Below are 15,783 nucleotides of genomic sequence, written 5' to 3' on the forward strand. Positions count from 1 at the left end.
GAATGGGGGTTCTACTGTATACGTTCTCTCTTATTATACAGACTTCCTAGATCCTATGCGCGCGAACGCCGTATACAAGCCTGGAGCTAAAAGAAAAAAAATCGTACTAGTTGTGTTATTTCCTTTTCTTTCTGTTAGTACGCTTAAGATTTGGCAAGTTGTCGAGATCGTGTTCGTGCATATCTATCCAGCGGCAGAGAAACGAAGAAAAAAAAAGCAGAAACAGAGATGAAAGGATGATAGACAGTTCACTGCGTTCACGTGTAGTCGTTTAGCGTATCTTGTGCGTACAATGAATATAGTGCTGCTGATCGATCCGACTTCTGTTGAAGATCCGTTCGCTGACTGTGTAGACCAGCAGCAACAAGAGGGGTCTAAAATAAATATTTCGTAAACATTTAACCATAGCCTACGTTTTCTCCTGCTCAATGTACATTCTCTGAGGAACCGAGAAGACTCTCTTTCGTTCCTTTTCTCTTTCTTTTCTCTTTATACGTTTATACTTTGTTTGTAATGGAACCATGTCATCGTTGTGCTCCGCCATACGTTTAATTAGTTCTCGCTCTGTGCCTCCTCCATGTTTGGATCACTGTTTCAGCTAACAGGGAACCCCCAACACAAAAACTTGAGCCAAGGTGTTATCGTTATTCTTGTTCGCATGATCGTTTTTTTTACCTTTATTTTCATAACGTTTATCTACTGGGTCCATTGTTCTGCCCGCTGCATGATCGAAAACTAATCGGTAATGTACATAAGCCGACGGGGATAATGCGGCGGTCTTACGTTGCTGGACGCAGGTAAGTGGACAAACGCATTATCAGGCTATTCGCTTTCACGCTTTGTACTTACGCTCGCTATCGATTGTACGACATGTTCTCGCGTGTGCAGGGTACCACGAGCCTATTACTCGAACTAGAACAATTTTATTCTCAACACCCTGCCCCGGTTTTCTTTTAGTCTTTCTCTGTATAAACGCGTTCAATGATCGAAGCTCTTGGATCGTTGTTAAGAAACCTTCAGCTTTTCGTTTCATTCTGGACTTGATAGAAAAATATGAAAATTCTGTATTCGATAATTAGAACGAAACGGGACCTGCCTCTTTCCTCTATCTAGTAATATCGAAAGTTAATGCAATCTCCTGGTGCCCTCGTTGTTTTAGGAAAGCATGGACCTCTGCAATGGCCACTGCGGATCCATGTGCGAGGACTCTGACGAAGACGAGGATTCCAGCCCCACGAATTCACCTGTGTCGACGCGAAGGGTCGTGCCAAGTCCCCCGCTACCTCCACGACGATTGTCACCGTCCCCCACGCCGAATAGTCATTCGAGAAGTCGTCATTTAACTGTACCGAAGGAGAACGCACCGCCACCCCCCTCGTCAGCTGTTAACGCGGTGTTTAACTCCAGCGCTGACAATCAACTGAATAACAATAGTTAGTATATGACGAAGAGAAGCAAATAACAACCGTTCATAATTCTGACTAACATGCGTTTCCGTTGCAGTGAATTCCGAGGCAGGGTACGACATGCTGCACCGAGCGTCATCGCCATCCCCGGCACCACCGATACCACCTGCTCCGTTTCCGGTTAGCAGAAGTCACGTGCGTCGATCGCAAGGAAATCACATATCTGTGGCACAGCCACAGCCACAACCGCCTACATTACCTGAAAAACCTAGTCGTTCGAGCGGCGCGTCTTCGACGTCGTGTCAAACGACGTCGAGCAACAGCGTGCCGCCAGTTCCGCCGCCGTTATCGGTGCCGCGACCTCCAAAGTCCGGCAAAGAGCACAATAGACAGGATCACCACTACGAGAACACGATCGTGATACCCGGTACGAGACAGCACGTCGTGAGGAACATTAATCTGGAAGCGAATACGGCACGATTGTCCGCCCTAATGAGAGGTAAGGACGATCCCACCGGTTCTGCTAAGCCAGAATCCGCGGCATACGAGAACGTCAACGTCGAACACATTTCCAAGCTGACGGCTCTCGGATTCGCGCAAGACGCCGTGATTAGAGCGCTCGTTATAACTAGGAACGATCTTGAAATGGCTTGTGACATACTGCACGAATTTGCCACGAAATCGTCTTGACCAGGTATGCGTAAAAGTGCAAACCTACCAAACAACAAAACCTGTCTCGAGTAACTCATGCGATTTACCACCTTCAATTCATGTCAACCTAAAACGATCAGCGATACATCCATTTTATCCATGATTCTATTAATCAGTAGTAGTCTCTCTTGCACTGTTGGATTGGTAAACATGAATAAACATTGTCGGAGCAATCGAATCCCTTCAATCGGAGATGCAATTATAAGATAAATAGAATATTGGAATTGGCAGAGAAGACGGCAGTTCACGTGCACCAATCTAGTAGAAGCAAATGCCTAAATAGTTGATAAACTCGACATAGTAGAGCAGATATAGTAGTTCCACCCTCCAAGGAGATGCGTAAGTACTATCTCAATCAGTTGATCTTCTTTTTGTTTCAGGGTCGAACACAGAGGGGTCATAACTGGCCTTCCGTGTGCACAGAAGCATATAGAATTTATAAACTCTGAAGCGTGGAAGGAAAGCAATTTCCACCAGCTTAGGAATTCTTGTTCTGTGAGAGCAATACGCATCCCGGAAGCAAAGATACGCAAAAAGTTTCCCTATCAAGTTAGCCGGGCGACGCACGTCCTCGACAGTTTGTCTGGAGAAAATCAACTGCGTGAATTATTTTTGCACGCGATTAAAACAGTGGTTCTTTTAAGTCTCATTACCAAACACTTTTTGTGGGAAAGATGCTCAGAAGTACTAGTGTATCTTTCTTCCTCGAACATACGCAAGAAAGGAAGAAACAAACAAACAGAAAGAAGACTGCTTAAAAAGAAACCGCGATGAGACACTAATTGTAAGTACGAGTGATGATACGTTGAACTTCGCGAAAAAAGTTCACGCCCGCCGAGTACAAAGTATTTCGTTTTAACCGCGGTCGACCGAGCGATTTCACTCGACCATGTTCCCTCGTAGCTTTCAATCTTTCGCATATAGACTAATTACGTATTTCATTCGTATACTTAAAGCGGTATTTAAAACAAGTTGTGCTTGGAGGTAGCGACGCATAGTCAATTGGCAAACCTGGCGGGTCCGCGAACACAAGATCCTTTCTTCTAGTCTGAATCAGAACTAAGGTCCTTGGGGCCCAAGACCTCGCTGTTTGTCGTTGCCTCCAGTGAAACAGTGAGTCGCATGCATCCACATAAGCGTACAATGGCCAAAATATCTACGTAGGTTGATTATAGTTCTCTTTCGCCGATATTCTTGTTTCTCACCGAGTTTATCAATTAAGAAGAGGAATACCTGTTACTTTTTGTTCGAAAGCGAAATATCATTTGAAGTGTACGTGCTTCGTAGAACTGAATTCGCACGGGATTTTTTGTCAATTTCTTCTGTTGCATCGCGCGCAGCGATTAGCGTATTTATCGAATGTGATACTTATGTTAGCGTACGTGTGTACTTACGTACGCCGCTATCCTCGACCGCACTAAATAAACCTATCGATACAAGAGAAACGAGACCCAACAATTAGTATATCTTCACATTTTAGAAGAAAAAATTTAAAAACAACAAAAAAAATATTAAGGGTATTTAAAGTAATCTCGTTTTCTGTAGTTCGATTGAAACCAGGACGAACGAAACGAACTGTCAGAGTCGCGAACATACTCGTAGGTGACTCCGTGTTAATCTGTTTACCGAAAAATCTTTCAGTGGCTTATTTATTTAATCGACGACTGCTAGATTTTATTCGATCAAGTATCGGTATAAACTACGTACATGCGGTCTGTTATAAAATTTAGGTTAACCGGAAAATCAGCTGGTTAACAGATTAAGAATCGGACAACGGAAGATGGTTTTACTTTACGGAACTATCAAGCGGACATGATTTCTAGAATGATTCAAGAATAAAAAATACTCGTAATTCTTAAAGTTTTCTCTCTCACGAGGCGCATTTTAATGTACATTTGCAACGACATCGCCCACGCAATTCCGTGGCTTTCGTCGTGTCGATACATGTGTTGTATTGTTATCGGTCGCGACATTCTGATATACGTGTACGAGACGTTCCTTTCTTTTTTTTCGTGTAACGATAAGTTAGCTAACGAAACATAACTGAGGAAAGTCATACACAGATCGTACATCGAAGCAATTGTAAGTCGGAACCGATTTTATCTCGCCATCATACCAAAGGTACGTTATTGACCGCCGCCTATGGGACGTGAATAATTCGTGAGAGCCTGTGGGTATATTTCTGATACGTGATTGAATCGTTTTAGAGCGGGGGTTCTCGACCCTTTCGCGTGACAAACGCCCGACCATAATCCTGTGGATATATATACATATATTTATCTTTTATCTTTCTACGATCCCGTTAGTGATACGGTTGAGAATCCCTGGCACAAAAAATCAGGGCACGTGTTACAGCGGTACGTTCGTGAGATATACCACTTCGAATGGCCTTGTTTCACATACGAATCGCAGAAATCCAATGAAACACGATTTAGTCGTTTAACCCTCAGAAAACGGATGTTTCTGTCCATCTCATGGTTGCCGGTGCTTGGGTCCCCACAGGCCCTTGCTTATCAATTCTTTTAATCGCATCTTCACCGTAATTTCTCCAGTGTACACTGATCGTGAAAATCAATTCTAAAGATTCACAGAATGACACAAGATTTGGGAAGATGTAAATAACGTACGTATTAGATGGGTCTAAATGGATCCGAGCACCAATTCTAAGGGTTAAATTTAGAAAAATGACCATGTTCGGAGTGAGAGAGAGCGCGCGAGAGAGAGAGAGAGTAAACATATTTCTTTATTTCAACTACTATGAATTTGCATGAGAACAATTAATCCAACAGCGTCCAGTAAAAAAAACCCTTTATTCGTTTGTTACTGAATTTCATGCCCGGTATAGGTACACAGTGGATTTAGCTATCCTATTTTTCTACATTGTATATTTCGGATCAGTGTATATTGTAACAGAATTTTTAATAAGGTAGGAAAATGGAACCGTTCAAGGATCGTGCCCTCGGAATTAGGTATTCGGCACTGCTGCTGTTCTTTGTCACGCACTAGCGTCTAAGAGTAACCGTTCTGGTGCAATATCTAGGGATAGAGCGTAGATTAATACCTTTCTTGATTTAACTGTTCGTTGTAAAAAATTGTTTTACATATTTCCCGAAATAAAAAGATCGACTGTCGTTTATAATATTGAAAGATGTTCAACCCTCGTAAAGCGGACGTTTCTGATACAATGTTTTCAATTACTATGACGACGACAATTCTGTTTGCATTCTTCTATATCTTTCCGCCTCCTCCTCACTAACAGATGGGACCAATTCGTGAACAGCTTCTAAAAAGTCTGCCAGCTCCACGGTGATAGGTTCATTTAAGCCAATCTTATTTGAAACAGATTGTTCCATCGAATTGTTTGGATCATCTTTGCTCAATACTTTACGGGCAGCGTTCAACCACGCATTGGAACAGACTGAATACAAATCAGCCCCAGTAGTATGAGCAGGCATATGGTCTATCAGCTGTGCTAATTCTTCGCCGTTTTCGCGCAATTTAAATTTACGAGTCAATGCTTCTAACACTTTGAGTTGGGCGTCGCGATCGGAATGAATGCCAACGTATAACAACTTGTCGAATCGACCGGGTCTAAGGAGAGCGGGGTCTATGAGATCTGGCCTATTCGTGGCCCCTATGATAAAGATGCTGTTGGAACCATCAAGGCCATCCATTTCAGCAAGTAGTTGAGATACGACACGATCCATTACTCCTCCACTGTCGCCACTGCGGCCACGATTTGGTGCCAACGAATCCAGCTCATCGAAGAATATTATGCATGGGGCCGCTGATTTTGCTCGTTCGAACACTATAAGAAAGAAATACAATGTAGATCATAGGATCCAAGAAGAAACCCAATCTTAGCACACGTAAAATGATATTACCCTGCCTAATATTCTTCTCGCTTTGACCGACATACATGTTCAATACTTCAGGACCTTTAACAGATAGAAAGTGGAGCTGATACTCGGTTGCAACGGCTTTAGCGAGAAGAGTCTTTCCAGTTCCAGGTGGTCCGTATAAAAGTAACCCAGATTGACCAAAACCGAGAGCATTTAAGAGGGGTAGTTGAATACGGCGCATAATTTCGTGCTTGAGGTCCCCTAAACCGCCGATATCTTCCCAGTGCACTTTTGGGACACGAGGTACACCCTTGCAGTCAGTGTATATTGATTGCATATACTCTATTAAATAAATAATGAGAAAATTAAAAATAGTGAATAATATAATTACACACTTTTATCTTCTTATAATTTTACCATAAGCTTTATCGAAGTCTTCTTGAGTCAGTGTCAGCGAATTGAAATCAGTATTCCTGTACTTGTAATGAAATTTGACTGCATGTAGTATTAGTGCATTCAAGTCTGCAAATCTGTAGTCTGAACACATTCCTGCAACTTTCAACAGGTTCGATTGGTAATTTAAGTTCCGTTTGGCAAGCAACCATGAAATCAGATCTGTTCTCTCATCCTGATTTAGATGCTCGATTTGAATTGTTTCGATGAACATTCTGTTTAACTCTGCTGATATGTCGGTTTCATTTGTTGTAGCTATTATGATAATTGGATATTTTAAATGTTTATTGTACAGCGCATTTACTTCTGTTGCAAAAGTAGATATAATTCTTTCATCTTTCTGTCCTTCAGAATTTTTTCCAAATAATTCTATGTTACTTAGACAAAGTACACACGGTATGGATTGTTCAGCATTGTGCAATACGATGCGTAATTTGGCTTCTGTTTGCGCCGATGTCAAAGCCTGAACTTCTGCTAGATCCGCGTAGAGAAAATTTAATCCAATCCTTTCTGCCACAGTTTGTATCAATTTGTATTTATTAGAGCCTAATGAACCCTTAATCAAAAATATTGGCTTTATGGGTAATTGAATATCTACAAAAATTGTAACTTATTATATAGTCAGAACTGAGACAATTATAAGATTAAAATGCGGAATCTTACCATGTTTAATAAATGGCAAAATACAATGTTCTAAATGTGTTAGAAGTTTTGTAAAATTTGGTGGATATGGTTCCAACAATTTCTCTTTGGCATCAAGATAGAAATATCTTTGAGGTAGATAACTATGTATATTTGATTCTTGAATAAGTGTTGTTTCTTCTCTCAAAATGTAACAACCATTCTTTACTGTAGAATTTACATTCTCTTTGATCTTAACGAAATTAACTTTGAAATATATCACAGCCAATGAGGGATTACTGTGTGAATAAAACTGATTTTTTGCGTTAATAGCAAATAAATCATTTTTTCTTAAAAATCGAGGTTCAGAAAAATAATCTTCAAGTACAGCAATAATTAAATCATTTGTGCATTCATATGAATTTGATATCATAGAAATTTTTGCCTCTGCAGCAAAACTAACACTATCATCCTTTATTGGCACTGAAATGAAATAAAGGTAATTATTATTTAAAGGTAATCAGATATTTCTTTAAAATGTTTATTTTGTACTTACACAAAAAACAATTATCAATTGTGCATCGAAGTGCATTTTCTATATTATGTCTAACAAGTTCGCTTACAAATATTTCATTTGTACTTAAATCATTTAGTGGTATAACTAATAATTTGTACTTTTTATAAGATACCTTAGAGCACACATAAAACCAAGTGGGAGTACATATTTTTAAAAACTTTATATTTGCCAGTAAACAAGACTTGCAATCTATGTAGTACTCTGCTTCATTGTAAGATTGTTTGGCTACATTCTGAAATTCATAGTCTGGCAAAACTTTCCACTCAACTCTTGTGTTCATTAATACTTTGAATTTATGAAATACATAATGTATAAATGTATAAAAAAGTATGTACTTGTAATTGTGTTTCATCATTCTTGTTAATTCTCGTAAAAAATTGATATAAGAATACAGAGTGCTCATGTTGCATAAATATTTTCGTTAAAAAGATTTATATACTGAAAAGTAAATATTTAATTAATAATAATGTATCTTGAAAATTTCGACGAGTTGAAGTCTTCTGTTCCATACATAAATTAAAATCATGAAATTTAAACGATGTATTGACAATTAATATGTAGTTAATGTGTTTTAAAATTTATTTAAAGTAGATATCATTATGCATACCGATCTTAAATCATTTATCCAAGTATATAAAGAATATTCAAGAAGAAATAAGAAAGTTTTTTAATCCTTGATAATCAGACCTATATAATGTATAGTGATATTTTTCTTCAAGCAGTGTGAAATTATTTTAGAAACATTGTTGTATTGACATTGTACACAAAAAGGAAATAAATAAAGTTATGTATAACATTTTTAATACATCGTGTTTATTATTCTACAATTAGGTTAGCGGCCCTGTATTGTGCATGTGTAGGCGATTGTAATGTCTCTTACGGAGAAAAAGTAAAGCTTATTTCCAGGCAGAGCTCTCAAGTATCTGACCATTCTTAGAATTTCCATTCAAAGCCAGCAGTGTTGTTCATTGGTGCCTAGTATGTCCAATGGTGTCAGAGATTTTGTTCGGGATCTGCTCCAAGCGGCGGTGAGGAGACCTCAAAAATGGAATTGGACGATTCCAATGAATTGCCAATGGAATCCATTGGTATCATCCAATCCTATTTGTGATGAGTAATTCTGCCACTCGTACGTTCCTTGAAGAAAGTCATGAAGCGGTTAAGTATCTGAGAGCTCTGGTGGCAAAACGCCCAAACTATTAGCCAAATTTAACTGTCAGTAATTTGGCTAATAGTTTGAGCGTTTTGCCACCTACTAATTGGCGCTGTATTTTTATTTATGAATTTCGAATAAGTAAACTGATGTAAACACTTTTAGTATATGTATATTGGCCGCAATTGGCCGTTTCGGAGATTTTATATTATTGATCGAAATTTATATTAACTTATATTTTATAGAATACAATATTCTCTCTTTAAATGACGAAATCTTGTGCTATGCCATAATGACGCGGTGCTATTGCTACGGCCCTGTAATTTATCGATTTTCTCGCTACGCCGATGCTAAGGTCGACGGAATCGGTGAACACGTGTGCTGCGGCACGCGCCGCGGCTCCTTTGACTCGAATTCCCAGAAGACAACTCGTAATATAATGATATAACTTTTTTAATTTTAACATTCTAATGCTGATTTTTTTTTAACATTTTGCTCATAGATTTCTGATTAAAATGAGACCAAACATGATATAGTTTGGACAGATATTTCTGATTACAGTAAAATCAAACACACGATATAATTTCGATTACATTTATTTACCTAATACTTAATGTATAATTCATTTTATTTTATAATCGCTGCGATTATATAAGTAAAATACAATGTCATACATGTATTAATAAAAACTGTACATTAAAAAGCTGTACTGATATTATGCATAATTAGATAAGTGCAAAATTATATTCTACATTCAATTGTTTTGTTGCGCATCATCATTGGAATTGTTTAGTATCGTGGCTTACGGCGATGGTTTTCCTCTGTTTCCTAGTAACAAATAATGTACAAAAAAATTAATTTGAAAAACAATTCATATTTAAATTGACTGCAAATTTTTATTATTGCATGAATACGTACTTATCTCATATTCCTTGCTCAAGAAGTATAATTTTAATCCCTGCGCGAGACATTTTACGTAAGGCGGTGCAGTTGCAGTATGAGATGTTATTCCCTCGATGAGAACACGTAATTCGTTGTTTACAATTTCATTATTATCAAAAGTCATTTCTTGTGGTTCATCTTGCGGTTCTTCTTTAAGTTCTTCCATTTCTTCGTTTTCGTTCCTTCTTCCTCCCTCCTCACAATTTAATAAAAATTGTGCAACATGTGCAGGGGGGCATTGTTCTCCTGTGATGTTAGCTTTATGTCCGCTAAGATTTTTTTCTTCTTCTCCAACCAGTGTTTTCGTTGGAAGAGTCTTCCATACAAGTCCATTTTCGTCCACATTGTACATATTTTCCATACTTGCATTTCCTTCCTCTATTATTTTTTTAAAATTATATATAAAAGCATCTGCCCCATCCTGATCAGTACTTGCTTTCTCCCCGTACATTTTTACTAAGCGTATGCCATGACGTTTTTTAAATTTTGATAACCAGCCACTACTCACTTTAAATCGCGAACATGACGGCAAATTTTCTTTTAATTCCGTCGCCTTTTCTAATATAAGAGCATCGGTTATACGATCACCAAGTGTTCTTCTTTGTATGAACCATGACAATAATTCTTTATCTATTTCGTCATACTGTGGCTTTACTATTCTTCGTCGTTTAAGTTCGCATTTACTTTTATCTGCAAACGCATCAATTTTTGTAGCATCTCTTAGAATGCGATGGATTGTTTTGATGCCAACGCCATATTTCTTTCCAATTTGTTTAGTTGACAATCCTGTTTCTCGAAGATCCTTCAAGACATCCAAGCGTTGCTGCATGTTTAATGTCGTATATTTTTTTCTTGGTGCCATAATATTAATAGTAAAGATATGTGTATGTAATTTAGAGTGTAAAACGATTAAAAAGAACGATTACTAATAACGATATTAATTGCCACAATTTATATATCACTAATTATTAATATCACTAATAATAACACTTGACACTAAAAATTAATAATACTGGTAATAAACTACAATAACACAAAATGGTCACTTTCGGTGCGAGCAAGGAGACCAATCTCAACGACCGTTGATAGTCAAGTCCGTACATTTTTTTTTCCCGTTTCTCTTTGTGTTTGATACAGTACCTGGGTTAGTGATAACCTTCTACCTGTATTTATCTTGAATGGTTAGTTAATATTTGGCTTCTGTGAACATAATTTTATAATTAGTTCATTACATGTATGACTAATAGAATAAAACTTTCAAAAACCTATACATTTGTAGGGGAAGAGATTGATTAGGTGAATTAGTATAGTGTGTGTTTTAGGTTTGTGACAGTAGGATTTGTCTGGTAGTTTTTATTTTTGTTTTCATTGAGATGTTGTTTGGGTCATATTTCTCTATGTTGGCAATTAATGGGTTTGGATGTGATTGTAATTGTAGGTGGTTTTTAGGGTTTTTAGGGAATTTAGAATGTATTGTTCCACTGAAAGGACATTTATCCGTTTGTGAAGGTCTTTTAAATTTCTTTGTCTGTATTTATTTAGTATGATTCTGTGGAATTTGTTTTGTACTACTTGCATTTTTTGGGTTTTGGAGGCTGTGACTCCGAGGTGAGGATTGTTTTGACACATACGAGGTATAGTGTTCTCTTAATTTTTGTTGTTATGGGACTTATGCGACTGATTAGTGGGTATACGAGTCTAATAACTGGCACGGTTTTTTTTATTCTGTCTTGTATGGTTTCGGCCCAGTTGAGTTTAGCGTCTAGAATTATACCTAAGTATTTTACTATATTTGACCATGGGATATCGTAGTTGTTGATTCTGATTTTTTTTTGGTTTTGTGATGCATTTTCTGTGAAAGATTATGGCTTGAGTTTTGTCTTCATTTAGGTTTAATTTCCAATCTTGGAAATATTTAACGATGTCTTGGAGATGGGCTCGCATGTATATGGTTGCTCGTTTAGATTACCAGGATGAGGCTAGGATTGCTGTCATCTGTGCTAGAATTGATCTTTGTGGTACATTTGCTTGTATTTGTTGGGAGTGGAGTACGTGCCATTTATGAAAACTGATATGTACCTGTCTTTGAAATGATTCTGGATAATTTTGATTATGTTTGTTAGAGTCTCGATTGTTTGAGTTTATATATGCTTAATGCCATACTGAGTCAAACGCTTTTTGAAGATCTAATAATAGCATTTCTGTGTACCTGTTTTTATTATATTCCATGATTATATATTCTCTTATTCTAAACAGTTGGTGGATTGTTGAGTGCTAACTCTAAAGCCGAATTGCTCATTGATTCGTATATTATTTTGATTTAGATAGTCTATTAGGGATTTGTATATTAATATTTCGAGTATTTTGCCTAGAATGCTTAGGAAGCTAATGAGTTTATAGCTGGTTGGGAGAGTTTTTGGTAGATTTTTTAATTTGTGGACTGTGATTTGGTCCTGTCCCAGTGTTTTATTACTGAGTTTGATAATTATCTTTTTGATTTGATTCGATGATCAATATTAGTTTTTCATTAGTTGTAATTGAGTTTTCTTGGGTATCTAGTTCTATCATTTGTTGCATTGTGGATTTTTGATTATGTGCTTGGCCATGTATTGATTTAAAGTAGTTTGCTAGTAATTCCGCTTTTTGTTCGTCTATTACAGATTTTGTCTGTGTTCATCAATTAGTCTTTGATCAATTGGTGATGGCATTTTTGATTTTTTGGTTTATATATTTTCCATAGTAAGTTATCTTTGGTGTTTAAGGTTTTTAGTTTCTTTGTCCATATTTCATTTTATATTCTTTTTATTTCTTCTTTGATTTTTCCTGTTATCATGTTTCATGGTAGTTTATAGTAGAGGTTTAAGGTCTTTTGGTATTTGCGTCTGGCTTTGTTTCTTTTTTAGATGAGAGTTTGAGTTTCACTTTGTTGCTTTTTTGTAGGAGGAGTTTATCTTCTCCATTAAGTTTTGAATTTGAGTACCTATTTCCTGTGTGGTTCCAGTGGTAGGGTTTATTGTGTATGTGTTACATAGTTGTCTGTAGTTTTACCAGTTTGTAGCGGGTTTAGTTTGTCTGTTGACTTTTTTTATGTTTAGATTTATTTCAAGAATAGTTGGGAGATGATTAAATGGAAATTCGTTTACTGTATAGTAGTGGGTTGTACATGGGAAGAAGTCTATTGTTGACGATCTGGCATTTGGTTGCTGTATGTGTAAGTGAATGAGTGAATTATGTATGTGTTTAAGTTTTCGATACATTTGTTTCCGTTTCTATTATAGGTTACATTGTTCCAGAGGCTGTGCTTGGCATTTAGATCTCCAACCAGTAGATATGTTTCATTTCTTTTTAGTAGGGAATTTAGGTCTTGGGTTTGTAGAGCGTTTTGAAGGGGTGAGTATAAACTACAGAAATGGGACCTACTCCTGCACGGTTTTCTTACTCTTTAAGCTGGGGCGTACATCCCCACCATTTTACGGTGCATCCAATCCGCAACGGACCCTGCCTCAGCAACGAATCGTCAGCCAATAAGAGCAAAGAAAATTTCTATATCAAGCTTCGCTAACGGATCAAACTGCGGCCTGGAAGTGTGCAGAGTAGGTCCCATTACTGTACCCATTATTATGTCAGGTTTTGTTTTTATTTTAATTTGAATAGGGTAGTTGTAGGTTTTTCTTTGGTAGTAGGTTTGGTTGTGCGACGTTTTCGTATTGTATTGTTTTACATATTAATATGGTTATCCCTCCTCCTTTGGAGTTCCTCTTATGTCTAATGGAATTGTAGTTTTTAATGTAAAGATAGTCAGTTTGTTTGAGCCATGTTTCTGTAACAAGTGGAATGTTTATGAAGTGATAGTCTATATATAGTACAAATCTAAAAAGTAAATTAATAGAATTGGATATGTGTATACATATAATGGCTTTGACTTTGTCTAGGTTGTTTGTGCAAGGCATGTAGTGAATTTGTATGAGGTTAATTATGTTTAAAATGATGTCGAGTTCTCCCGATGAGGTTAGGTTTTTGAGGCCCGACAGTACATTATCTGTGTGTTTAATCTAATTTCATTTTGTGGTGATTTGTACGTAAGTCATGTTTGGATTATGGCTAATTTGAATTGAAATTTGGTTTGGTTGTTGTATTGTCTATAGTATGGTTGGTTTTTCACGGTTTTTTGGGTTTATTTTAGGGTAGTTCGTGTGAGATTTTGTTGTAGTAGGGTTTGAGTACGTATTTGTGGGTAATGTGCTTTTGTGTTAGAAATGCTAGGAGGATTGGGCATTGGCTGTAGTTTGCTGGGTGGTCTCCCTGACAATTGGCACAGGTGGCTTGAGTGTCTACAGCTTTTTTGCAGGTCTTCGTATTATGACTTTGTCCACATTTAAGGCATCTGAAGCTTTTGTTACAATTTGTCGAGGAGTGTCCATGTGCCTGACATCTGTAGCACTGGGTTATTAGTTTTTGGAGTCATATTTTTCCCAGTAAATTTTAATATTGAAGATATGTTTAATAGAGTTTATTTAGGCTAATGTGGTTCCCGGGAGGAAATTTATCTTGTTTACACCTTGTCTGGTGATTCCCATTACAGTTGCTTGTGCTGCGTGCTTGGGAGTCCTTTCAGGATTAATGTCGTAGCTTTCTCATTTTGAAGAAAGTAGGAGTGGAACTGTATATTTTCCTTCCTGTAATCTTCCGTGAATTTCAAGAAGTTGTCCTCTTGGTTGGACTGGATTTTATGTTTGTTGTTTGCCACTTTGGCAAAAATGTATGTGGAATAGATTTGTTTGATTTTTCCTACGAATTTGGGGATGTTGATGTTTTGGTTGTGAACGTAGATAGGGGGTGGTTTGTTCATTGGTGGTGTTATGGTAGATTGTGTATTTGATTTTTAGAATTTTCTCTAAGGGATTATGGATTCCTCATTTGTTATCAAGATGTTTGCCACTACCAACATTTTTATTATGTTTTCTGAATTTGTTTGATTGAGAATTACTGTGTCCCTCCAGTTTGTTAGTGAAAATGAGAGTCTGGTTGTTGTTTTGATTGAATATGGCTTGAATTCCTCATCTCTTCTAGCTATGTGTTTATTGACCCATGACTTTAAGTTATTTGTTTTATTCCCTATTTTGTGTTGAGTTTGTTGAAATTGTTTGGTTACCTTATTGTCCGATTTTCCGATATTAGAGAATTCGTAATTCCAGCTGTGTTGCTTTTTTTCTGTGATGGATTGGGCGCTTGGGTGCACCATAAATCGTAGACCGACTAACTTCACTTAGTTGTTTTTGAAGCTCCGAAATTCAGATATACTTGCAATTTCAGCTATGCAGCTGCTACCTGCACGACCGCTCGTAATGAGCGCACGGTCAAGACTGTGGTATCGATTAGTAGTGAATGAATGAAATTGTAGTGTCCGTACAATCTTTTTTTTTTTTAAGTCGCCTTTTATACTAATTTGGTAGCCAAAGTACGCACCAATCAACGATTAGTATTTTTTGCTATGAAAAAATAACCGAGTCTAGGTTTTCCCGGGGCTCGGGCGAGCGTCGCGTCGGCGGACCGCGGATGACCAAGTGCGACTCTTTACCTGACTTTTTACCTGTTTTCTATAGGCTATTGTCTCATGTTTTTATGGAATTTTACTGAATAGAGCCATCAAGGCAAATGATCTTTACTGTGGTAATTGTTTCATTGTCTTATGAATATTGCCGTTGTTACGGCGTAACAACGATTATTGGGACAATAGTGACGGATCGACTCTTGTCCTCACAGGAAAACGTGGCTTCGGTTCCAGCCCTTGTCCTTCATTGTCACATCTGCAACCCATCCGTCGCTCTATCGACGCTGAGTTTCGAGGACCTCGCGTCTGAACAATGTCGTTCTTCCTCGACGTTCGATCATCCTTACTCCAATATCTCTTAAAATTACAGAGTTGATAGAACAAGTACAGTAAACTGTTCCTTTACACTCTCCATCAAACATCATGTCCTCCAAATGGCATCGAATTGAGGCATTACATCTCTGAATGTCAGACGAACGTGGGCCCGAAGAGCATAAATTCACTAATATTTTCTTTCGAACGACATA

The 15,783-nt window shown here is 37.5% G+C and overlaps 2 protein-coding genes across 9 annotated transcripts in view; one reads left to right on the top strand and one right to left on the bottom strand.

Annotated features, from left to right (window-relative positions):
- Positions 1 to 5,256, top strand: part of Cbl (E3 ubiquitin-protein ligase CBL) — a 27,956-nt gene extending 22,700 nt beyond the window's left edge. For 5 of the 6 annotated variants that reach the window (XM_033472857.2, XM_076523479.1, XM_033472860.2 and 2 more), the window contains exons 6-8: positions 1,160 to 1,433; positions 1,504 to 2,100; positions 2,498 to 5,256. In XM_033472857.2, the coding sequence (XP_033328748.1) occupies positions 1,160 to 1,433; positions 1,504 to 2,096 (867 nt within the window). In that variant the 3' untranslated portion in view covers positions 2,097 to 2,100; positions 2,498 to 5,256. The remainder of the gene's footprint in view (positions 1 to 1,159; positions 1,434 to 1,503; positions 2,101 to 2,497) is intronic. The other variant, XM_033472858.2, reaches the window with a different exon arrangement.
- Positions 4,909 to 15,700, bottom strand: Pex6 (peroxisomal biogenesis factor 6). Of its 3 annotated transcripts, XM_033472856.2 has the most exons (7): positions 14,858 to 15,700; positions 8,218 to 8,747; positions 7,590 to 8,048; positions 7,076 to 7,516; positions 6,377 to 7,006; positions 6,002 to 6,301; positions 4,909 to 5,925 (listed from the first exon to the last, which is right to left on the bottom strand). In XM_033472856.2, the coding sequence occupies exons 3-7, from the start codon at positions 8,011 to 8,013 to the stop codon at positions 5,315 to 5,317; spliced, it is 2,406 nt and encodes an 801-aa protein (XP_033328747.2). In that variant the 5' UTR covers positions 8,014 to 8,048; positions 8,218 to 8,747; positions 14,858 to 15,700; the 3' UTR covers positions 4,909 to 5,314. The 3 variants fall into 3 exon arrangements, with proteins under 3 accessions (XP_033328747.2, XP_076379592.1, XP_076379593.1); XM_076523477.1 differs by having other exon boundaries at positions 7,590 to 8,747; XM_076523478.1 differs by lacking the exon at positions 7,590 to 8,048 and having other exon boundaries at positions 8,491 to 8,747; positions 14,858 to 15,699.
- Positions 15,701 to 15,783: the final 83 nt, after the last annotated feature.

This window comes from Megalopta genalis, chromosome 7, assembly GCF_051020955.1.
Source record: "Megalopta genalis isolate 19385.01 chromosome 7, iyMegGena1_principal, whole genome shotgun sequence".
Taxonomy (NCBI): Eukaryota; Metazoa; Arthropoda; class Insecta; order Hymenoptera; family Halictidae; genus Megalopta; species Megalopta genalis.

Coding starts and splice junctions, on each gene's coding strand:
- Pex6 (XM_033472856.2), bottom strand. CDS start 8,013: ATGAGCACTCTGTATTCTTATATCAATTTTTTACGAGAATTAACAAGA. Junction 7,517..7,589: donor AATTGATAATTGTTTTTTGT/GTAAGTACAAAA, acceptor ATTTCATTTCAG/TGCCAATAAAGGATGATAGT. Junction 7,007..7,075: donor TTTGCCATTTATTAAACATG/GTAAGATTCCGC, acceptor CAATTTTTGTAG/ATATTCAATTACCCATAAAG.